The sequence below is a fragment of the Cherax quadricarinatus genome, chromosome 52, assembly GCF_038502225.1.
Source record: "Cherax quadricarinatus isolate ZL_2023a chromosome 52, ASM3850222v1, whole genome shotgun sequence".
Classification (NCBI taxonomy): Eukaryota; Metazoa; Arthropoda; class Malacostraca; order Decapoda; family Parastacidae; genus Cherax; species Cherax quadricarinatus.
Genome location: NC_091343.1, coordinates 17,904,368 through 17,929,367, shown reverse-complemented (window position 1 = coordinate 17,929,367; position 25,000 = coordinate 17,904,368). Strand labels below are relative to the sequence as shown.

Genomic DNA, 25,000 nt, shown 5'->3' with positions numbered 1-25,000 from the left:
TATATATATATATATATATACACACAAAATTTATCATTTTACTAGCATATAAAACAATCTTTGGTCTAGAGGTAATATATATATATATATTATTATTATTTTTATTATCACACCGGCCAATTCCCACCAAGGCAGGGTGGCCCGAAAAAGAAAAACTTTCACCATCATTCACTCCATCACTGTCTTGCCAGAAGGGTGCTTTACACTACAGTTTTTAAACTGCAACATTAACACCCCTCCTTCAGAGTGCAGGCACTGTACTTCCCATCTCCAGGACTCAAGTCCGGCCTGCCGGTTTCCCTGAATCCCTTCATAAATGTTACTTTGCTCACACTCCAACAGCACGTCAAGTATTAAAAACCATTTGTCTCCATTCACTCCTATCAAACACGCTCACGCATGCCTGCTGGAAGTCCAAGCCCCTCGCACACAAAACCTCCTTTACCCCCTCCCACCAACCCTTCCTAGGCCGACCCCTACCCCGCCTTCCTTCCACTACAGACTGATACACTCTTGAAGTCATTCTGTTTCGCTCCATTCTCTCTACATGTCCGAACCACCTCAACAACCCTTCCTCAGCCCTCTGGACAACAGTTTTGGTAATCCCGCACCTCCTCCTAACTTCCAAACTACGAATTCTCTGCATTATATTCACACCACACATTGCCCTCAGACATGACATCTCCACTGCCTCCAGCCTTCTCCTCGCTGCAACATTCATCACCCACGCTTCACACCCATATAAGAGCGTTGGTAAAACTATACTCTCATACATTCCCCTCTTTGCCTCCAAGGACAAAGTTCTTTGTCTCCACAGACTCCTAAGTGCACCACTCACTCTTTTTCCCTCATCAATTCTATGATTCACCTCATCTTTCATAGACCCATCCGCTGACACGTCCACTCCCAAATATCTGAATACGTTCACCTCCTCCATACTCTCTCCCTCCAATCTGATATTCAATCTTTCATCACCTAATCTTTTTGTTATCCTCATAACCTTACTCTTTCCTGTATTCACCTTTAATTTTCTTCTTTTGCACACCCTACCAAATTCATCCACCAATCTCTGCAACTTCTCTTCAGAATCTCCCAAAAGCACAATGTCATCAGCAAAGAGCAGCTGTGACAACTCCCACTTTGTGTGTGATTCTTTATCTTTTAACTCCACGCCTCTTGCCAAGACCCTCGCATTTACTTCTCTTACAACCCCATCTATAAATATATTAAACAACCACGGTGACATCACACATCCTTGTCTAAGGCCTACTTTTACTGGGAAAAAATTTCCCTCTTTCCTACATACTCTAACTTGAGCCTCACTATCCTCGTAAAAACTCTTCACTGCTTTCAGTAACCTACCTCCTACACCATACACTTGCAACATCTGCCACATTGCCCCCCTATCCACCCTGTCATACGCCTTTTCCAAATCCATAAATGCCACAAAGACCTCTTTAGCCTTATCTAAATACTGTTCACTTATGTGTTTCACTGTAAACACCTGGTCCACACATCCCCTACCTTTCCTAAAGCCTCCTTGTTCATCTGCTATCCTATTCTCCGTCTTACTCTTAATTCTTTCAATTATAACTCTACCATACACTTTACCAGGTACACTCAACAGACTTATCCCCCTATAATTTTTGCACTCTCTTTTATCCCCTTTGCCTTTATACAAAGGAACTATGCATGCTCTCTGCCAATCCCTAGGTACCTTACCCTCTTCCATACATTTATTAAATAATTGCACCAACCACTCCAAAACTATATCCCCACCTGCTTTTAACATTTCTATCTTTATCCCATCAATCCCGGCTGCCTTACCCCCTTTCATTTTACCTACTGCCTCACGAACTTCCCCCACACTCACAACTGGCTCTTCCTCACTCCTACAAGATGTTATTCCTCCTTGCCCTATACACGAAATCACAGCTTCCCTATCTTCATCAACATTTAACAATTCCTCAAAATATTCCTTCCATCTTCCCAATACCTCTAACTCTCCATTTAATAACTCTCCTCTCCTATTTTTAACTGACAAATCCATTTGTTCTCTAGGCTTTCTTAACTTGTTAATCTCACTCCAAAACTTTTTCTTATTTTCAACAAAATTAGTTGATAACATCTCACCCACTCTCTCATTTGCTCTCTTTTTACATTGCTTCACCACTCTCTTAACTTCTCTCTTTTTCTCCATATACTCTTCCCTCCTTGCATCACTTCTACTTTGTAAAAACTTCTCATATGCTAACTTTTTCTCCCTTACTACTCTCTTTACATCATCATTCCACCAATCGCTCCTCTTCCCTCCTGCACCCACTTTCCTGTAACCACAAACTTCTGCTGAACACTCTAACACTACATTTTTAAACCTACCCCATACCTCTTCGACCCCATTGCCTATGCTCTCATTAGCCCATCTATCCTCCAATAGCTGTTTATATCTTACCCTAACTGCCTCCTCTTTTAGTTTATAAACCTTCACCTCTCTCTTCCCTGATGCTTCTATTCTCCTTGTATCCCATCTACCTTTTACTCTCAGTGTAGCTACAACTAGAAAGTGATCTGATATATCTGTGGCCCCTCTATAAACATGTACATCCTGAAGTCTACTCAACAGTCTTTTATCTACCAATACATAATCCAACAAACTACTGTCATTTCGCCCTACATCATATCGTGTATACTTATTTATCCTCTTTTTCTTAAAATATGTATTACCTATAACTAAACCCCTTTCTATACAAAGTTCAATCAAAGGGCTCCCATTATCATTTACACCTGGCACCCCAAACTTACCTACCACACCCTCTCTAAAAGTTTCTCCTACTTTAGCATTCAAGTCCCCTACCACAATTACTCTCTCACTTGGTTCAAAGGCTCCTATACATTCACTTAACATCTCCCAAAATCTCTCTCTCTCCTCTGCATTCCTCTCTTCTCCAGGTGCATACACGCTTATTATGACCCACTTCTCGCATCCAACCTTTACTTTAATCCACATAATTCTTGAATTTACACATTCATATTCTCTTTTCTCCTTCCATAACTGATCATTTAACATTACTGCTACCCCTTCCTTTGCTCTAACTCTCTCAGATACTCCAGATTTAATCCCATTTATTTCCCCCCACTGAAACTCTCCTACCCCCTTCAGCTTTGTTTCGCTTAGGGCCAGGACATCCAACTTCTTTTCATTCATAACATCAGCAATCATCTGTTTCTTGTCATCCGCACTACATCCACGCACATTTAAGCAACCCAGTTTTATGAAGTTTTTCTTCTTCTCTTTTTTAGTAATTGTATACAGGAGAAGGGGTTACTAGCCCATTGCTCCCGGCACTTTAGTCGCCTCATACGACACGCATGGCTTACGGAGGAAAGATTCTTTTCCACTTCCCCATGGACAATAGAAGAAATAAAAAAGAACAAGAGCTATTTAGAAAAAGGAGAAAAACCTAGATGTATGTATATATATATATGCATGTGCGTGTCTGTGAAGTGTGACCAAAGTGTAAGTAGGAGTAGCAAGATATCCCTGTTATCTTAGCGTGTTTATGAGACAGAAAAAGAAACCAGCAATCCTACCATCATGCAAAACAGTTACAGGTTTTTGTTTCACAGTCATCTGGCAGGACGGTAGTACTTCCCTGGGTGGTTGCTGTCTACCAACCTACTACATACATATATATATATATATATATATAATATATATAATATATATAATATATATAATATATATAATATATATAATATATATAATTATATATATATATATATATATATATATATATATATATATATATATATATATATTACAATAATAAATTATAATTACCTTTGTACATCTACAAATCTTAAAATAATAAATTATAATTTCATTCATGACCCTACCATAAACAGGGTACATTCCTGACACCACCACGTCACAGTACGTGATAAAATAATAAATTATAAGTAACATCTCTATACATATACATCATACACTGGATCACACGACAGTTCATCCTACCACACAGGGTATAGTCCTTCCTCAGTATCAACCCTGCGTTTCTCCTCAGAGACCAGCAAGTCACTGACACCCATTGTCACACTACTATCTTATCTTTCTTCAGTGTCACACGACACTACTGTCTCTCTGTGTTACACTACGCCCTTTTCTTACATCAGTGCCACACACTGTCTCTTCCTCCAGTGTCACACTACGATCCCATCCTTTCTTCAGTGTCACACTCCGACCCTATCTTTTAGCGTCACACTGCTCTGTCACGACTTGCTACAGGTGGTCGAATACTGCTTATAAGGCCACACTATGGTGGTCAGGTGAATACTGTCTCTTGCCAGTATATCGTAAAATGGTCAAATAAGTACCATCCACTGTCAGTAGATCTACACCATAAGGTGGTCAGGTAAGTACTACTAACCCTTTGACTGTTTCAGGGCCCTCTCTGAAACTGTCATTCTATGTCGCCAAATATTCGAAAAAAAAAAAAAAAAATTATTTTTTCTTATGAAAATGTTAGGAATATTTTTACTAGTGTTTTAAGCCTAAAAAAAATTTTTTGCCATCAGTACTTACCGAGATATAGAGCCGCAAAGTTTGCAGAAATCGACGTGCGTATGGCAACAGCGGCGACTGCCGCCCACCCGGTATTCTTTTATTTACTCTAATTCAAAGGTTTCTTGCATTTTTCAATATTTTTCTTTTCCAGGTAACTTATGTGGCCTGTGAGACCAATGTAAGGTGCATTGTTCAAATATACACTCATTATTTACAACACAATAACAGAACAAACTTTATCACTATTAGTTTGTGTATACACTTTGTTTACACAAACAAACAATACAAAACAATGTTTATTACTATTGTTCCATAATATATATACATATGTACAGTCACTAAGCACGTTCCTAGAACTGCTGCAGCTTGTGGAACTCTTTGAAACATGGGTATATGCAGAGGGGCACTTCACACTCCTCACACATAAAACGAGTGTCTCTGCGTGTTTGTGGGCGTTTTGTGGTATGCATACATACATAACACCTCTTCTGAGCATTTTTCTTGGCAGTAGTAGGAGGCAGTTGTATGGGGTAGTGATCACCAGGCCTCAAACGAGATGACGTCTGTGGGCGCTGGTCTATTGCAGGAGTTGCTCCTTTGTACTTTGCAATTATTTGTCTGATTACTGACAGGCAAAATTCACCATATTTTGGTGTTTTGTTGGTCTTCAACTTGTATATGTTATAAGCATTTAGCATAGAGATATCAACAAGATGGAAAAAAAGTTTGATATACCACTTATAACTCTTGCGTACACAGTCTGCAAACCCAATCTGCATGTCACATTTGTCCACTAAGCGCATATTGAGGTTGTAGTCCATGACAGCTGCAGGCTTTAGAATGGGTTCATTGGTCTCTCTGTTGTCCCTGCCACTGGGTACCATTTCGTTTGTGTGAACTGATGTCAACAATGTGACATCACGTTTGTCATGCCACCGAAATGCCATGATGTCATTGGCAGCAAAGGCTTGCACCTCACCTCTGCGAGTGCCAGCGTCGAACCTTGGCATATGTTTGCGATTACCACGCACTGTGCCACACACGTCTGTCAAGTTCACTCGCAAGAAATCACTGAGTAAGGGGCTTGTGTACCAGTTATCAGTAAATAACATATGCCCCTTACCAAGATATGGTTCCATCATTGTTCGAACCACATCACCAGAGATACCCAATAACTTCATGGTATCTCTCAAAGTATTACTGCCAGTGTACACAATAATATCTAAAACAAGACCACTTCTGCAATCACACAGTACAAATAGCTTTATACCAAAGCGTTTCCTCTTGCTTGGTATATATTGCTTGAATGAGAGTCTTCCTTTGAATAAAATCAAGGACTCATCAATAACAAGCTTCCTGAAGGGATAAAAATACATGCAGCACTTTTGTTTCAGGTACATAAACACATTTCTTATCTTATATAACCTGTCGCTTCTGTCAGGCCTGGTTTTGTCTGAAAAGTGTAACATACGCAACAGTATCAGGAAACGATTGACACCTATAATGTCACTAAAACCTGGAGTTGAAATCAGGCGATCTGTTGTCCAGTATGTGGTGACAGTGTGCTTATACACATGTGGCATAAGCATTATTGTGGCAAAAAACAGGTACATCTCTGCCACAGTTGTCTCCTTCCACTTGTGTAGCCGTGATTTTGGTGAGAGAATTGTATTTGCCATGGTGTATTCACAGTATGTGTTGGTTTCCCTGACAATGATGTCCATCAGGGGTTCATCGAAGAATAACTCAAAGCAGTCCAGTTCACTGGCATTGTTTCCAAGTGGACAAGATGGCTTTATTCCACTTTGTGTTTCATCAAAGTCATGGGGACTGGGAACAAACTCGTCACCGTCCTGCCAATCCCAGATGCGGTCTGCTGGTGGGGTCTGGATATTGTACCGTGGTTGTGGCTGTGCAGGTTGTGGTGGTGCAGGTTGTGGCAGTGTGGGGTAGGGTGAGGCTGGTTGTTCTGCTGAGTCAGCCGCGTGGCTAGTAGCGTGGCCCGGTGATGGTGCCACATGGGCCGTGCCACCCTCACTATCACCACCACTGCCTCCTCCCTCACTGTCACCATTCATACCCATCGTTACAATATCGTCATCTTCACTATCAGGTCGTGGTGTTGGGCCACGGGATGTGCTCCCAGAGTTTCTCCTTCCCCTTGGAACAACATATGAAACACTACCAGACCGCATGCTACGTCGTACATACTGGCGCTTCACTGGGGAATATTCACTCTCACTGTCACTAGAACTGCTTTCAATGACCTTGAAATCACTATCACTATCACTGCTATCATCAGGGTGTTGTACACGACCAAATAGTTTCCTCTTTCGTCCTGGTACAGGCGAAGGTGAATGTGAACAAGCCGGCACAGCACCAGAGGTCGAAGGTTGTGGGTCATCTGGGTTTTCGTCACTATTTACGTTATCCTGGGCACTTTTTTCGGTAACACTCACTTGAAAACCCTTGAATTCACTGTCACTGACATTTTCATCGCTGTTAGAGCTATCACTTGGGAACAAAAGACCTCCAATCCGCCGAGGAGTGAGGAACTTCTTACCGAGAGGCATGGTGAAAATGGACTGACAACATGGCGTTCCCACAATGCACCGCTAGGTCCCAGATTTTTTTCACAGGGTGCACACCGACCACTGAGACCCATTCTCTCCCGTGTAGGCCTACCAGGCCTTTGGCGCGCGATTTGAAGCCGCTAGAATTTGTGCGTATAAATACATCAGAAACATTGGCTCGTAAGACGTATTTATACGTCGGAAACAGTCAAAGGGCTAAAGACCAGTATGTATACACCCTAAGATGGTCAGGCGAATACTGATTCTAAAGCCGGCACAGCAGTCCCCACACTGGATTGTGACGTACCCGTGGAACTGAAGGCTGGCAGGTTAACAATTTAACCCCTAGTTTGGCAGGCCGCCGCCACACTGATCAACCAGGCTGTTACTGCTGGCCACGCACAAACTGACATACGAACCACAGCCCAGCTGGCCAGGTACTGACTTTAGGTGCCTGTCCAGTGCCTTCTTGAAGACAGCCAGGGGTCTATTGGTAATCCCCTTCATGTATGCCGGGAGGCAGTTGAACAGTCTTAGGCCCCTGACACTTATTGTATTGTCTCTCACTGTACTCGTGGAGCCCCTGTTTTGCATTGGGGGAATGCTGCATCTCCTACCGAGTCTTTTGCTTTCATAGGGAGTGATTTTCACGTGCAAGTTTGGTACTAATCCCTCTAGGATTTTCCAGGTGTATATCATCATGTCTCTCTCTCGCCTGCATTCCAAGGAATACAAATCAAATGGATTTCAACAGTTCCCAATAATTTAGGTGCCTTATCATACTTATGTGTGCTGCGAGAGTTTTGTACACTCTCCAGGTCAGCAATTTTGCCTGCCTTGAAGGGGGTTGTTAGTGTACAACAGTATTCCAGCCTAGAGAGAACAAGCAATTTAAGGAGAACCATCATGGGCTTGGCGTCCCTAGTTTTGAAGGTTTTCATTATCCATTCTTTCATTTTTCTAGCAGATGTGGTAGAAACATTGTTATGGTCTTTAAAGGCGAGATCCTCTAACATTATCACTCCCAGGTCCTTCACATTACTTTTTTGCTCTACTGTATGGTTAGAATTTGTTGCATACCACAATACAGTTGTAATTTCTTCAAGTTTTCCGTATCTGAGAATAGTTGAAATTTCTCTTCATTGAACTTCATATTGTTTTGAGTGGCCTATCTGAAGATTTGGCTGATGTCCGCTTGAAGTCTCGCAGCGTCTTCGATGGAGGACACTGTCATGGCAATTTGGGACATAGTCATGACATATTGACAATGCTTCTTCAAATCTACCTATCAACATAGGCATACCACAGTGCTGTATCCTACGCCCCGTAGCCTGGTGGCAAAAGCTCTTGCTTCACATGGTAAGGGTCCGGGTTCGATTCCCAGCAAAGGAGTGGAAACACTGGCGGTGGCCCGGTGGCTAAAGCTCCCGCTTCACACACGGAGGGCCTGGGTTCGATTCCCGGCGGGTGGAAATATTTCGACACGTTTCCTTACACCTGTTGTCCTGTTCACCTAGCAGCAAATAGGTACCTGGGTGTTAGTCGACTGGTGTGGGTAGCATCCTGGGGGACAAGATTAAGGACCCCAATGGAAATAAGTTAGACAGTCCTCGATGACGCACTGACTTTCTTGGGTTATCCTGGGTGGCTAACCCTCCGGGGTTAAAAATCCGAACGAAATCTTATCTTATCTTATGTGTTTCCTTACACCGGTTGTCTATGTTCACCCCTCAGTAAAATGGGTACCCAACTGTTAGTCGACTGGCATGAGTCGCATCCTGGGGCAAAACTGACCTAATTTGCCCTAAGTGCTTTGCATAACAAGCGGCTTTCAATATAGTAGTATGTCACTGACGTCAGTTAGGCCTGTATACCTTGTACATGTACTTGTAGTAAATAGAAGATATTACATTATTACAGCCTCTCCTCACTTAGTGACATACTCGCTTACCAACACCTCAGACTTACGATGGGCTCTCTGATCAGTATTTATACCTAAATAATGTATATTAGAGCCGACTTCCTCTATTCTTTTTATTTTAATATATAGTTCACTACTGTATAAACATTTAAAAACATACCAGAAATGTTATAAATGGTGCAAAGGTGACATTAAAACAATACCAAAGATGGTTGACAAACCCACTACCATTATAGTATGCTCCTCACTTAGCAACGACTTTGTTTAACAGTGTGGCCTTAGGAACGGAAGTCAGTCATTAAGTGACTAGAGGTTGTATTATTATTATTTCTCATCTACAGTACCTCAATCACACAGATTTATTTATTTATTTATTTATTTATTTTAGTAATTTGAGCATACATACAGAAGTACAAAAAAATACAGGTAAGAGCAGCATGTCAAAGCCACTTATATGCATAGCATTACGGGCTGGCTTAAAATTAACTTTAGATTAACTAAGCAATGATGAAATCAGTGATAAAACATTATTGTAAACAGATAACTATAAAGCACAAATGAGTATTACAAAGACAGGTCATATGGTTGTATGCATTGCTGTACATTCAGTCGAATGGAGTATTCTGTTAGGTAGTGTATTTAAAAAATAATAAAGTTAGATTGGGTTTTAGGTTTAACATTTATGTGATATAATTGTGAGAAACATTTAAGATATACAATTTATAAGGTTCAGTTATTCAGTATTTATTTGGTTTTGGGTGAGTAAGTGATCTTTGAGAAGAGACTTGAATTTATAAACAGGTAGTGTTTCTTGTATATTTACAGGTAATGAATTCCAGATTTTAGGGCCTTTTATGTGCATTGAGTTTTTACATAGCGTGAGATGGACACGAGGAACATCAAAGAGTGATCTGTGCCTTGTGTTATGGTCATGTGTTCTGTTGAGGTTGGCAAGGAGATGTTTGAGGGGAGGGTTAATATCAGAGTTAAGTGTTTTATGTATGTAATAGGTGCAATAATAAGTATGGATGTTTGTATGGTGAGTAGGTCGAGTGTTTTGAATATTGGTGGAGTGTGCTGCCTGTAGTGAGAATTTATCATCATTCTAACTGCAGCCTTTTGTTGGGTAATTAGTGGTCTGAGATGGTTAATTATTGTTGAGCCCCATGCACAAATTCCATAGGTGAGATAGGGGTAAATAAGAGTGAGATATAGGGCCAGGAGGGCTGACTGTGGAGAATAGTACCGTATCTTCGATAGTATGCCTACAGTCTTGGAAATTTTCTTAGAAATTTGTTGTATATATGTATGAAATTTGAGTCTATTATCAAGGTGGATTCCTAAGAATTTTCCCTCTGTTAGCTTTGTGATAGGTGATCCGTTTATCATTATGTTAAGAGAGACATCTGTAGCTCTGTTACCAAACTGAATGAAGTAGGTTTTGTCAATGTTTAGTGTAAGTTTGTTAGTCCTCATCCAGGTAGATATTTTCTGTAATTCGGTATTTACAGTATTGGCTAGCGTGACTGGGCTCGGGTGAGAGAAGACGTATGTAGTGTCATCTGCAAAAAGTGTGGGTTTGAGTAATTGCGAAGCATTTGGTAGGTCATTTATGTATAGGAGAAAGAGAAGAGGGCCAAGGACACTTCCCTGTGGGACACCAACTGTAATTGGTTGTGCGGAAGAGCTTGCCCCATTTGCGTACACATATTGGCTTCTGTTGCTGAGGTATGACTTGAGGTAGTTGAGGGAGTGCCCTCTTATACCATAATGTGAATTTTACGTGGAGCAAGTCATGGTCAACTGTATCAAAAGCTTTACCTAAGTCAATGAAGATCCCCAGTGGGACTTTTTTTCTCTATTGCAGTGTATATATGTTCTAGCATGTGTATAATAGCATCATTAGTATTCTTATTAGGCCTGAATCCAAGATGACTTACTTAGTCGTTTTAATTTTTACAGTTATGATCATGAATGATTTCTACTGTATCTTACAGCTAGGCTTCAAATAAGATATTACAAGGACCCCAATATAAATAATTTCATCTGACTTTTTTGGGTTACCCTAGATAATTTACCCATGTTAGTAGGTATGATAATTGTACGTACTTATGTGTACCTGTACCTAAATAAATTAACTCGCTCACTTACTTAATGCCTCCCAGGAATTTAACCCATTTTGTTTACAGAAGCTGGCAATACTCTCACCTAACACACAGTGTCTGTGGTTCAATTACCGGCACATGTAGGAACATTGGGCATGTTCCCTTACACCTTCTGTCCCAATCACCTAGCAGCAAGTAGGTACCTGGGTGTTACCAGTGGTGTTGTAATAGAGGGGGGGGGTGCCATCCCAGGTGACACCATAGAGCCTCTGAAGGTGACAGTAATGCCCAAAACAGTGCTGCAGCAACACAAGAGAAAAATCCGTTGTTTCTATATAGCCTAGTATAATATTACAGAGTACAAATAGGCCTACATAGGGAAAATCAATGATGCTATACGAAAAACTACGATAAATCGATAATTTTATTTATGATATTTTGGAAAAACCCTTAATCCACCTGGCATCACTATGATCAGTCACCACTGACTCAACATTCTGTGTGCTGCACTTCCCACGAGTGAGTTTGGTCCAGGTGGTGGTGTATACGTGGCTGGGTTAAACAGATGAAAGGTTAGGTAATTATCATATTTGGTATCAAGATATATGAACGGGTGAGAACTGACATTCATGAAATGTTGAAATAACCGTGGTACGTAACTGCCAATGTTAATGAAATCATACCTTTTCAGTATTAACTGGTTCACTGCGATGAAGTACTTTTCCATTATATTATTATATTATGGCTATGTAATATCCCCAGATTGTAACATGAGTTAACTTACTGCCTGCTTTAAATAAAAACAGATGTACAACTTAAACTATGATCAATTTATTTAGTATTAGGTAGTCTGTAAGCCATTAATTTAGTCTGCCCATAATGCTGTGGCATGACAGTGGCTCTCTTCTTACTGCAACTCATTACTGTAACTACAGAATCTCAATGTAAACTTGCAAAGAAAAAAAAATTGTATTGTATTGTATCAATGAGGGATTTTATTTAGCTTAGGGATAGGGTTCGTGCCAGAGCAAATGATTTAATTTGATAGTCTGAACACACATTCCCAGTCAAGATATGAAAACTTGCAATTAATAAAGAGTTCAAAGGCAAGGCCAAGTTTTTTCAACAAGTATTCTCCTGTTTATAGGTAGTAGGTTGGTAGACAGCAACCACCCAGGGAGGTACTACCGTCCTGCCAAGTGAGTGTAAAACGAAGCCTGTGATTGTTTTACATGATGGTAGGATTGCTGATGTCTTTTGTCTGTCTCATAAATATGCAAGATTACAGGCATGTCTTGCTACTTCTACTTACACTTAGGTCACACTACACATACATGTACACATTTATTTATACACACTCATCTGAGTTTTCTTTGATTTTATCTTAATAGTTCTTGGTCTTATTAATTTTCCTTTTATATCCATGGGGAAGTGGAATAAGAATCTTTCCTCCGTAAGCCATGCGTGTTGTAAAAGTCAACTAAAATGCCGGGAACAATGGGCTAGTAACCCCTTTTCCTGTAAAGATTACTAAAAAGAATAAGAAGAAGAAAATTGTCAAAGTGGGAAGTCTGAATGTGCGTGGATGTTGTGCAGATGATAAGAAAGAGATGATTGTGGATGTTATGAATGAGAAGAAGCTGGATGTCCTGGCTTTAAGTGAAACAAAGCTGAAGGGGGTGGGAGAGTTTCAGTGGAGAGGAATAAATGGGATTAGGTCAGGGGTTTCAAATAGAGTTAGAGCTAAAGAAGGAGTAGCAATAATGTTGAAGGATAAGCTATGGCAGGAAAAGAGGGACTATAAATGTATTAATTCAAGGATTATGTGGAGTAAAATAAAGATTGGATGTGAAAAGTGGGTTATAATAAGCGTGTATGCACCTGGAGAAGAGAGAAGTGTAGAGGAGAGAGAGAGATTTTGGGAAATGTTGAGTGAATGCGTGGGGAGTTTTGAATCAAGTGTGAGAGTAATGGTGGTTGGGGATTTTAATGCTAAAGTGGGTAAAAATGTTATGGAGGGAGTAGTAGGTAAATTTGGGGTGCCAGGGGTAAATGTAAATGGGGAGCCTTTAATTGAGCTATGTGTAGAAAGAAATTTGGTAATAAGTAATACATATTTTATGAAAAAGAGGATAAATAAATATACAAGGTATGATGTAGCACGTAATGAAAGTAGTTTATTAGATTATGTATTGGTGGATAAAAGGTTGATGGGTAGGCTCCAGGATGTACATGTTTATAGAGGGGCAACTGATATATCGGATCATTATTTAGTTGTAGCTACAGTTAGAGTAAGAGGTAGATGGGAAAAGAGGAAGGTGGCAACAACAAGTAAGAGGGAAGTGAAAGTGTATAAACTAAGGGAGGAGGAAGTTCGGGTGAGATATAAGCGACTATTGGCAGAAAGGTGGGCTAGTGCAAAGATGAGTAGTGGGGGGGTTGAAGAGGGTTGGAATAGTTTTAAAAATGCAGTATTAGAATGTGGGGCAGAAGTTTGTGGTTATAGGAGGGTGGGGGCAGGAGGAAAGAGGAGTGATTGGTGGAATGATGAAGTAAAGGGTGTGATAAAAGAGAAAAAGGTAGCTTATGAGAGGTTTTTACAAAGCAGAAGTGTTATAAGAAGAGCAGAGTATATGGAGAGTAAAAGAAAGGTAAAGAGAGTGGTGAGAGAGTGCAAAAGGAGAGCAGATGATAGAGTGGGAGAGGCACTGTCAAGAAATTTTAATGAAAATAAGAAAAAATTTTGGAGTGAGTTAAACAAGTTAAGAAAGCCTAGGGAAAATATGGATTTGTCAGTTAAAAACAGAGTAGGGGAGTTAGTAGATGGGGAGATGGAGGTATTGGGTAGATGGCGAGAATATTTTGAGGAACTTTTAAATGTTAAGGAAGAAACAGAGGCAGTAATTTCATGCACTGGTCAGGGAGGTATACCATCTTTTAGGAGTGAAGAAGAGCAGAATGTAAGTGTGGGGGAGGTACGTGAGGCATTACGTAAAATGAAAGGGGGTAAAGCAGCTGGAACTGATGGGATCATGACAGAAATGTTAAAAGCAGGGGGGGATATAGTGTTGGAGTGGTTGGTACTTTTGTTTAATAAATGTATGAAAGAGGGGAAGGTACCTAGGGATTGGCAGAGAGCATGTATAGTCCCTTTATATAAAGGGAAAGGGGACAAAAGAGACTGTAAAAATTATAGAGGAATAAGCTTACTGAGTATACCAGGAAAAGTGTACGGTAGGGTTATAATTGAAAGAATTAGAGGTAAGACAGAATGTAGGATTGCGGATGAGCAAGGAGGTTTTAGAGTGGGTAGGGGATGTGTAGATCAGGTGTTTACATTGAAGCATATATGTGAACAGTATTTAGATAAAGATAGGGAAGTTTTTATTGCATTTATGGATTTAGAAAAGGCATATGATAGAGTGGATAGAGGAGCAATGTGGCAGATGTTGCAAGTATATGGAATAGGTGGTAAGTTATTAAATGCTGTAAAGAGTTTTTATGAGGATAGTGAGGCTCAGGTATGGTGTGTAGAAGAGAGGGAGACTACTTCCCGGTAAAAGTAGGTCTTAGACAGGGATGTGTAATGTCACCATGGTTGTTTAATATATTTATAGATGGGGTTGTAAAGGAAGTAAATGCTAGGGTGTTTGGGAGAGGGGTGGGATTAAATTATGGGGAATCAAATTCAAAATGGGAATTGACACAGTTACTTTTTGCTGATGATACTGTGCTTATGGGAGATTCTAAAGAAAAATTGCAAAGGTTAGTGGATGAGTTTGGGAATGTGTGTAAAGGTAGAAAGTTGAAAGTGAACATAGAAAAGAGTAAGGTGATGAGGGTGTCAAATGATTTAGATAAAGAAAAATTGGATATCAAATTGGGGAGGAGGAGTATGGAAGAAGTGAATGTTTTCAGATACTTGGGAGTTGACGTGTCGGCGGATGGATTTATGAAGGATGAGGTTAATCATAGAATTGATGAGGGAAAAAAGGTGAGTGGTGCGTTGAGGTATATGTGGAGTCAAAAAACGTTATCTATGGAGGCAAAGAAGGGAATGTATGAAAGTATAGTAGTACCAACACTCTTATATGGGTGTGAAGCTTGGGTGGTAAATGCAGCAGCGAGGAGACGGTTGGAGGCAGCGGAGATGTCCTGTTTAAGGGCAATGTGTGGTGTAAATATTATGCAGAAAATTCGGAGTGTGGAAATTAGGAGAAGGTGTGGAGTTAATAAAAGTATTAGTCAGAGGGCAGAAGAGGGGTTGTTGAGGTGGTTTGGTCATTTAGAGAGAATGGATCACAGTAGAATGACATGGAAAGCATATAAATCTATAGGGGAAGGAAGGCGGGGTAGGGGTCGTCCTCGAAAGGGTTGGAGAGAGGGGGTAAAGGAGGTTTTGTGGGTAAGGGGCTTGGACTTCCAGCAAGCGTGCGTGAGCGTGTTAGATAGGAGTGAATGGAGACGAATGGTACTTGGGACCTGACGATCTGTTGGAGTGTGAGCAGGGTAATATTTAGTGAAGGGATTCAGGGAAACCGGTTATTTTCATATAGTCGGACTTGAGTCCTGGAAATGGGAAGTACAATGCCTGCACTTTAAAGGAGGGGTTTGGGATATTGGCAGTTTGGAGGGATATGTTGTGTATCTTTATATGTTTATGCTTCTAGACTGTTGTATTCTGAGCACCTCTGCAAAAACAGTGATAATGTGCGAGTGTGGTGAAAGTGTTGAATGATGATGAAAGTATTTTCTTTTTGGGGATTTTCTTTCTTTTTTGGGTCACCCTGCCTCGGTGGGAGACGGCCGACTTGTTGAAAAAAAAAAAAAAAAAAAAAATTCTCCTGTTTGGTTTATGGCCCTTAAATGTTCTCATTGCTAAACATTAGTCATTGGGCATTCAGTCGTGACGTTATTGGAGTTTGCTCCCCCACCCCCCTGCCCTTGAATTTCATCGGGGTGACACCAAAGATGCTGCCCTGGGTGACACCAAGCCTAGCAATGCCACTGAGTGTTACTAGACTTGTGGGTTGCATCCTAGGAAACAAGATTATAGGACTCCTGTGGAAATAAGACAGAAAATTATTCCTAACTAGTCACAAGTTTGCCTGTGATACTCCAATATAGAAACTATGTATTGTGCCAAAACAAAAGCATTCACATTGCTAAACTCACAAACTAGTATTTAGTCACTTAGTATTTAGTCAACTTACTCCACAATTTGTAATAATTTAGGGTTAAGAATTTATTCAAGTTTGCCTGAAATGCCTAGCCTTGCTAGGTGTTCTAGTGGCCCCCTCTGTAATTAGTATTTTATTACATGTAAACCACACAATAACCAAAATCTGTAAACCCTGCATTGTAATCCTTATAGAAAATAAACTTTGATTTGATTTGATTGATAGTCCAAGATGACATTACAGTCTTTCTTGGGTTATGCCGAGTGGCTCACTCTCCGGGGTTAAAAATCCAAACAAAAATCCTATCTTACTTCTCTTATCCAAGGTAGCTAACCCTCCAGGTAAAAAATCACAACTAATCATAATCTTGTCTTAGTCCATTAGGAATGATGAAGCCACTCGCAGTGAAACGCTTCCTTTAATAAATGTTCTGAACTGAAGATAAATTAGACATGTGCAACACTTGGGTATCTTTAATGAGGAAACATTTTGCCACACAGTAGCTTCATCAGCCCATACAAAAAAGAATTGTGAAGAACAGGAGGAGTTTGAGGTAATCAGTCCCTCAGCCTTGAGTCGATGTAATCAGTCCATCAATCTTGAAAATAATAAAGCACAGGTGCAAAGAAGAAGCTTGTAGTATACTGTAGGCAGGTGAGGTGCAGCAGTCGTAGGTGGTACTGTGTGGCGAAACGTTTCTTCATTGAAGATACCCAAGTGTTACACGTGTCTAATTTGCCAACTTGTTGATTCTCTGAACCACCTGTCTACAATTAATTACTATTAGGTGAACAGGGGCAGGAGTATACCTGAAGGGTGTTCCGGGGGTCAACGCCCCCACGGCCCGATCACGACCAAGCCTTGCAGTGGATCAGAGCCTGATCAACCAGGCTGTCACTGCTCACCAGGTAAGGGCAATAGCCTCAAAGGTATCAGCAGCCCCCCACCCCCCACTGCATCTGCCGAAAATACTGAAAGACACACAAAATATTTATTTCCTTGTAAAACTTACAATGTGTGGTTCACATGTTATAAGATTTAAATTACAAAGATAGCCACTATCGTGCCTAGGCACTTCGAGCAGACTAATACTAATTCTTACGCTATTTTGATATAGGTCATATTTAAGCAGTACATTTGAACATATTATAAGGTACTTAATTAGAAACATTCTCAGTTAGGTACATACATAATTAGGCTTAAAATAGTTAGGTAGTCAAATCATTTAATGTTAGTACAAATGGCCGATTTAGAATTGGAATTCGACTTGTCTTGGCATGATACATTGTTTCTATTAAATCCATACTGGAGGAGTATCTTAGACAAACTTAGGATTAACTTAAGATTTAATAAGACTAACATAAGATTTAATAGGCAATAGCTATATTAGGAATTGGATGTTTACAGTCCTTTGGGTGGATGTAGGTGGAAATTATGGGGGAATTACAGATAACGATAAGTCTACATTGTTTTGGATGTGTTCATGATGCAAAAGAGAATTGGGTGGTTTTCATTTGGTTAGCTGAAGATGGGGTGTGTTATGGAGATGAGATTTTTTTTAACGGTAGTTTTGAAAATGGTCGTCAAGTCTGTGGTTCTAGAGTTTTCAGGCAGGGAGTTCCAGATTCTAGGCCCTTTTATGAACATCGAATTTTTGTATAGGTTCAGCCAGACACGGGGAATGTCAGTTTTTTTTGTGTCTGGGGTCGTGTCTATGGGTCCTGTTGTAACTATCGAGAAATTGTTTTAGTTCCGGGTTAAAATTAGAATTTATGGTTCTGTAAATGCAGATTGCACAATAGTAGGTGTGAATGTTCTGTATGGTGAGTAGGCTTAGTTCTTTGAAGATTGGGGAGTGTGTGCTGTCTTGCATTGGATTGCGTGATAATTCTCACTGTGGCTTTCTGTTGGGTTATTATCGGCTTTAGTTAAGTTGCTGCTGTTGATCCCCATGCATAAATAGCATAGGTGAGGTAGGGATAGATTAGGGAATAGTATAGTGTGAGCAGGGCTGATTGTGGTACATAGTAACATATCATGGAGAGGATCCTAACTGTTTTGGATACTTTTTTGATATTTGTTGGATATGGATGTTGAATTTCAGGTTGCTGTCAAGATGCAGGCCCAGGAATTTGCACTCATTATGTCTAGCAATAGGAGTGTCGTCAATCGTTACGTTCAGCTGGGCAGCACCCATTCTGTTCCCAAACAATGTAGAAGGAAACAAACCATACCACAGGTGGGGTTTGAGCCCATGGTCAGAGTCTCAAAACTCCAGACCATCGCATTAACCACTGGGCCTCCTAGCTTCAATAAGATTCATCAAACTAGGTATATTTCTACACCATAGGAAGGTTAGCATAGGCACCACTGTGAATACAAATGCAAGTTTTTATAGACAAATCTCCCACTAGCATGGCCATGATGAACTCTAGCCTAAGTCCCCTCAAAGCCGTCAACATGACTCATGAAATCATAATGACATGATTGCAAATAAAACCATACCAAGTGGTATGGTTTGTTTGCAAGGAATATAATCTATTGTGTATAAGTGTCTAAGATTTTGGATAGCAATGCTAAGTTTGAAATTGGCTTGTAGTTGTTTACATTTGTGGGGTCACTAGCTGTGTACTGGTGTGACCCTGGCTATCTTGAGTAGTGCCGGGAAAGTGCTGGTTTCTAGTGATTTGTTAAAGAGTAATGAAATAGCAGGTGAGGGAACAAGAAGCTTTTATTTAGTGACACCTATTCTATTATGTATGTGTGAGCCTTCTTCATCCAAAACTCTGGAAACAATTCTGGCAATCATTGAAATCTGGTTCTTGTTTGAGTTTGGGGACAATATACGTATTAGTAAAACAATATCCAATGTTGTGTTGGTTTTGTCATGGACATTGTTTTATGTTGTGCAAATGTAAGAAATGTACCCTAACTTAACCAAACCAAACTTACCCCAACTGAATATAACCTAAGGTAACCTTACTCCACCAGTGATAGATATGGGACAGGTGTGCCTTCATTTATATTTGATTTGTCTTCGTTAATGTTTGATTTGACTGAGTAAGAGGGTTAATACTAAGCATCGATTGGCCCTGACCCCACCTACTTACCTAGAGAATGATAGCCACCCAGGATAACCCAAGAAAATAAGTGCGTCATCGAGGACTGTCTTATTTCCATTGGGGTCCTCAATCTTGTCCCCCAAGATGCAACCCACACCAGTCAGCTAACACCCAGGTACCTATTTGCTGCTAGGTGAACAGGACAACAGGTAAGGAAACATGTAGAAATGTTTCCACCCCACCGGGAATCAAACCATGTGTGAAGTGAGAGCTTTGCCAGCCAGGCCATGGGGTCACCCGTGTTTCGTGGGTCAGCGCCCCCATGGCCCGCTCCATGACCAAGCCTCACAGTGGATCAGGGCCTGATCATCCAAGTTGTTATTGCTGGCCACATGCCATCCAATGTGCAAACGACAGCCCAGCTAGTCAGATATTGACTAGGTTTCTGTTCAGTTCTCCCTTGAAGACAGCCAAGGATCTATTGGTAATCCCCTATAAGTATGATGGGAAGCAATTCAACAGTCTTGGGCTCCCTGACACTTTTTGTGTTAGATCTTAGCGCATTCATGGCACCGTTGCTTTCCATTTCGAGGATGTTGCATCTCTGACAGTCTCTTATGCTTTCATAGGGAGTGATTTGTGTGCGCCAATTTGGGACCAGTCTCTAGGATTTTCTAGGTGTAAATTACAAATCATCTCTCTTGCCTGCACATATGCTGCTATGTATGATAATCTATGTAACTGCATTTGTGTTAACCTGAATAAACTTACCTGCATTCCAAGAAGTACAAGCCAAAGCACTTCAAATGGTCCCTGACATGCTACACACCCCACAATACTTTGCCCATGAAATAATCTGTTTCCAGTATACACAGCATGCTTGTATTTTAAAAGAGAAAATAAGGCTTGAATTCTCAAAATGATCTGATTTCCATGTGAGCCACGATTTTTTTTTTTTTTTTTTTTTGGGGGGGGGGTCAAAAAATTACTAGTGTGTTACATACAAGAGTTTCCTGCAAGGCATAACAAAAATACAGTATAAAGAGTAGTGAATTTCCAGGAAAGACCTAGCCTAACGCCAGCAGCGAAATAATGGCGAAATGCTTTACATAAATATGAACGAAGAAACATTTGAGCAACCTGCATGCAAACCAAAGTAGGTGTGGAGGTGATATCTGACTTACCCTTATTCTGACGAATAGTTGAAGCACCCTGGACTCGTCCTCAAGATCATCCTGGCGAGACTTGAGTTCCTCGGAGTTGAACGAATTGAGCAGGAGAGCAAGGAAGAGATTGAGCACCATAAAGTTACCCATCACCAGAGCAGGTAGGAAGATGGCTAGGCACGTCTCTGACCCCTGGAGACGAAGATTTTGGTCAGAGTATTAACCAAGAGGGCTAGTAACCCAGGATAACCAATAAAGCCATGTTATAATCAAATATTACATGTATCCTATCTTTAAACCTAGAGCCAATAAGCATTTTTCAAGATGATATTTGGATTCAGGACATGAAAATACATAAGAATTAACTAATCCAGGTATACAATTTTTCAAAAATTGTTGACCAGTGTTATCAGTCCCTCAATATGTCACCCAACAACAGTTGGCTGGGTGTATAATTAAGATATTAAGCTAAACTAAACCCAAGTGGCTTTCTTTTGCACTAAACAATGTTTTATGTAAACCACATTATTGTTGTACTGCATAAAAAGAAAAAAAATAATTTGAAGTACCTACTTACTGCTGAGTGCATAGGGGCAACAGGTGTATGGAAACATACTCAACATTTCCACTTGTGCCAGGGATTGAACCCCAGTCCCTCAGTGTGAGAGCTGAGGCCACTACCAATGGAGCCACACACCAAAACAGATTTCTATTTTTTGGAGATCGTGGAGTGGGAGGCTTCGACTCTTGGACCCTGTCCCCAAACTCTCAGGTCTTCTTTCAACAGACCGAGGAGACAATTTAGCTACTAAGCTTTTCACAATAACTGGATTAATGACAAGATAGTATTGCAAAGCTACATTTATGAACAAGTTGTTAAGCTAGGCGGGTAACCTAACTTAAGCCCCCACTGCTGCTATGACTACCACTGCTAGATTCAATGCTCTTAATACACCTATTTCTCCACCCCTGAACTTACTATTACGACTACCACTACTACAGCAAAACTTGTCTCAACTCAAGTAAGAGCTTATACAAAACCACTAATTTATTATACTGTGCAAATTGAGCTGACCTCTTTCTTGGAACATACCTGATTACCTCCCTTATGCCAGGTGCTGTTTGGCCGCTAACTTTATTCAGGTGCAAGTACAGAATTAATCTTTGAATGGTGACAATTGTTTTACATCATAATATATATTTAAATTACCAAGGATAACCACCCAAAAATCCAAGTGACTTATTTCCAATGGGTTTGTAAACTATAGGGGGGGAAAGGGATTAGCTCTTGCTCAAGACTGAGTAATATACTTACATCTTTCTCCTCAGCTCTCATACAGTCCCACAGCGGTTCCACCCACTCTCCACACAGGATTCGGAAAATCATCATGAACGAGTGAAAGAAATCTGTGAAGTTCCACCTGCAGGAATAGATGTAGTCATTAATGAGGTGTATTGGGTTGTGGTGGTGGTGGGTGGGGATAGTTACTGTTAGTTTAGGTACAATAACTTTAATAGAAGTTTTGGGTGATTACCTGGAGTTTACCTGGAGAGAGTTCCAAGGGTCAACGCCCCTGCGGCCCGGTCTGTGACCAGGCCTCCTGGTGGATCAGAGCCTGATCAACCAGGCTGTTGCTGCTGGCTGCATGCAAACCAACGTACGAGCCACAGCCCGGCTGGTCAGGAACCGACTTTAGGTGCTTGTCCAGTGCCAGCTTGAAGACTGCCAGGGGTCTGTTGGTAATCCCCCTTATGTATGCTGGGAGGCAGTTGAACAGTCTCGGGCCCCTGACACTTATTGTATGGTCTCTTAACGTGCTAGTGACACCCCTGCTTTTCATTGGGGGGATGTTGCATCGTCTGCCAAGTCTTCTACTTTCATAGCGAGTGATTTTCATGTGCAAGTTCGGTACTAGTCCCTCTAGGACTTTCCAGGTGTATATAATCATGTATCTCTCCCGTCTGCGTTCCAGGGAATACAGTTTTAGGAACCTCAAGCGCTCCCAGTAATTGAGGCGTTTTATCTCCGTTATGCGCGCCATGAAGGTTCTCTGTACATTTTCTAGGGTCAGCAATTTCACCTGCCTTGAAAGGTGCTGTTAGTGTGCAGCAATATTCCAGCCTAGATAGAACAAGTGACCTGAAGAGTGTCATCATGGGTATGGCCTCCCTAGTTTTGAAGGTTCTCATTATCCATCCTGTCATTTTTCTACCAGATGCGATTGATACAATGTTATGGTCCTTGAAGGTGAGATCCTCCGACATGATCACTCCCTGGTCTTTGATGTTGGTGTTTCGCTCTATTTTGTGGCCAGAATTTGTTTTGTACTCTGATGAAGATTTAATTTCCTCGTGTTTACCATATCTGAGTAATTGAAATTTCTCATCGTTGAACTTCATATTGTTTTCTGCAGCCCACTGAAAGATTTGGTTGATGTCCGCCTGGAGCCTTGCAGTGTCTGCAATGGAAGACACTGTCATGCAGATTCGGGTGTCATCTGCAAAGGAAGACACGGTGCTGAGGCTGACATCCTTGTGTATGTCGGATATGAGGATGAGGAACAAGATGGGAGCGAGTACTGTGCCTTGTGGAACAGAGCTTTTCACCGTAGCTGCCTCGGACTTTACTCTGTTGACTACTCTCTGTGTTCTGTTAGTGAGGAAATTATAGATCCATCGACCGACTTTTCCTGTTATTCCTTTAGCACGCATTTTGTGCGCTATTACGCCATGGTCACATTTGTCGAAGGCTTTTGCTGTATATATATTACATCCGCATTCTTTTTGTCTTCTAGTGCATTTAGGACCTTGTCGTAGTGATCCAATAGTTGAGACAGACAGGAGCGACCTGTTCTAAACCCATGTTGCCCTGGGTTGTGTAACTGATGGGTTTCTAGATGGGTGGTGATCTTGCTTCTTAGGACCCTTTCAAAGATTTTTATGATATGGGATGTTAGTGCTATCGGTCTGTAGTTCTTTGCTGTTGCTTTACTGCCCCCTTTGTGGAGTGGGGCTACGTCTGTTATTTTTAGTAACTGTGGGACGACCCCCGTGTCCATGCTCCCTCTCCATAGGATGGAAAAGGCTCGCTATAGGGGCTTCTTGTAGTTCTTGATGAACACGGAGTTCCATGAGTCTGGCCCTAGGGGAAGAGTGCATGGGCATGTCATTTATCGCCTGTTCGAAGTCATTTGGCGTCAGGATAACATCGGATAGGCTTGTGTTAACCAAATTTTGTGGCTCTCTCATAAAAAATTCATTTTGATCTTCGACTCTCAGTCTGGTTAGCGGCTTGCTAAAAACTGAGTCATATTGGGACTTGAGTAGCTCACTCATTTCCTTGCTGTCATCTGTGTAGGACCCATCTTGTTTAAGTAGGGGCCCAATACTGGACGTTGTTCTTGACTTTGATTTGGCATAGGAGAAGAAATACTTAGGGTTTCTTTTGATTTCATTTATGGCTTTTAGTTCTTCCCGCGATTCCTGACTCCTATAAGATTCCTTTAGCTTAAGTTTGATGCTTGCTATTTCTCTGACCAGTGTCTCCCTAGGCATTTCAGATATATTGACCTCTTTTAGCCGCTCTGTTATTCTTTTCAGTCGCCTGTAAAGGGAGCGCCTGTCTCTTTCTATTTTACATCTACTCCTCCTTTTTCTTAGAGGAATAAGCCTTGTGCATACATCCAGTGCCACCAAGTTAATCTGTTCTAGGCATAAGTTGGGGTCTGTGTTGCTTAGTATATCTTCCCAGCTTATATCGGTTAGGACTTGGTTTACTTGGTCCCACTTTATGTTTTTGTTATTGAAGTTGAATTTGGTGAATGCTCCCTCGTGACTAGTCTCATTATGTCGGTCTGGGGCTCCACGCATACATGTCTGAACCTCAATTATGTTATGATCCGAGTATATTTTTTTGATATGGTGACATTTCTTATCAGATCATCATTGTTAGTGAAGACGAGGTCTAGTGTATTCTCCAGTCTAGTAGGCTCTATTATTTGCTGGTTTAAATTGAATTTTGTGCAGAGATTTAAAAGCTCATGTGAGTGAGTTTTCATCAGAGCTGCCTCCTGGTGTTATTACTGCAACAATATTATTTGCTATATTCCTCCATTTTAGGTGCCTTAAGTTGAAATCCCCCAGGAGCAAGATGTTGGGTGCAGGAGTAGAAAGATTTTCCAGACAGTGGTCAATTTTTAACAGCTGTTCCTGGAATTGCTGGGATGTTGCATCCGGAGGCTTGTAGACTACCACAATGACTAGGTTTTGGTTCTCAACCTTTACTGCTAAAACTTCCACTACATCATTTGAGGCATTAAGGAGTTCTGTGCAAACAAGTGACTCTGCAATGTACAGGCCAACCCCCCCACTTTTGCCTGTTCACTCTGTCACATCTGTATAGGTTGTAACCTGGGATCCATATTTCGTT

The 25,000-nt window shown here is 40.9% G+C and overlaps 1 protein-coding gene across 3 annotated transcripts in view; it reads right to left on the bottom strand.

Moving 5' to 3' along the window:
• The window catches only part of LOC128696887 (sodium channel protein 60E-like), a 538,339-nt gene that overhangs the window by 170,726 nt on the left and 342,613 nt on the right, over positions 1-25,000 (bottom strand). For all 3 annotated transcript variants that reach the window (XM_070096097.1, XM_070096098.1, XM_070096099.1), the window contains exons 14-15: positions 21,887-21,992; positions 20,590-20,763 (exon numbers count right to left, since the gene is read on the bottom strand). In XM_070096097.1, coding sequence (XP_069952198.1) covers positions 20,590-20,763; positions 21,887-21,992 — 280 coding nt within the window. The remainder of the gene's footprint in view (positions 1-20,589; positions 20,764-21,886; positions 21,993-25,000) is intronic.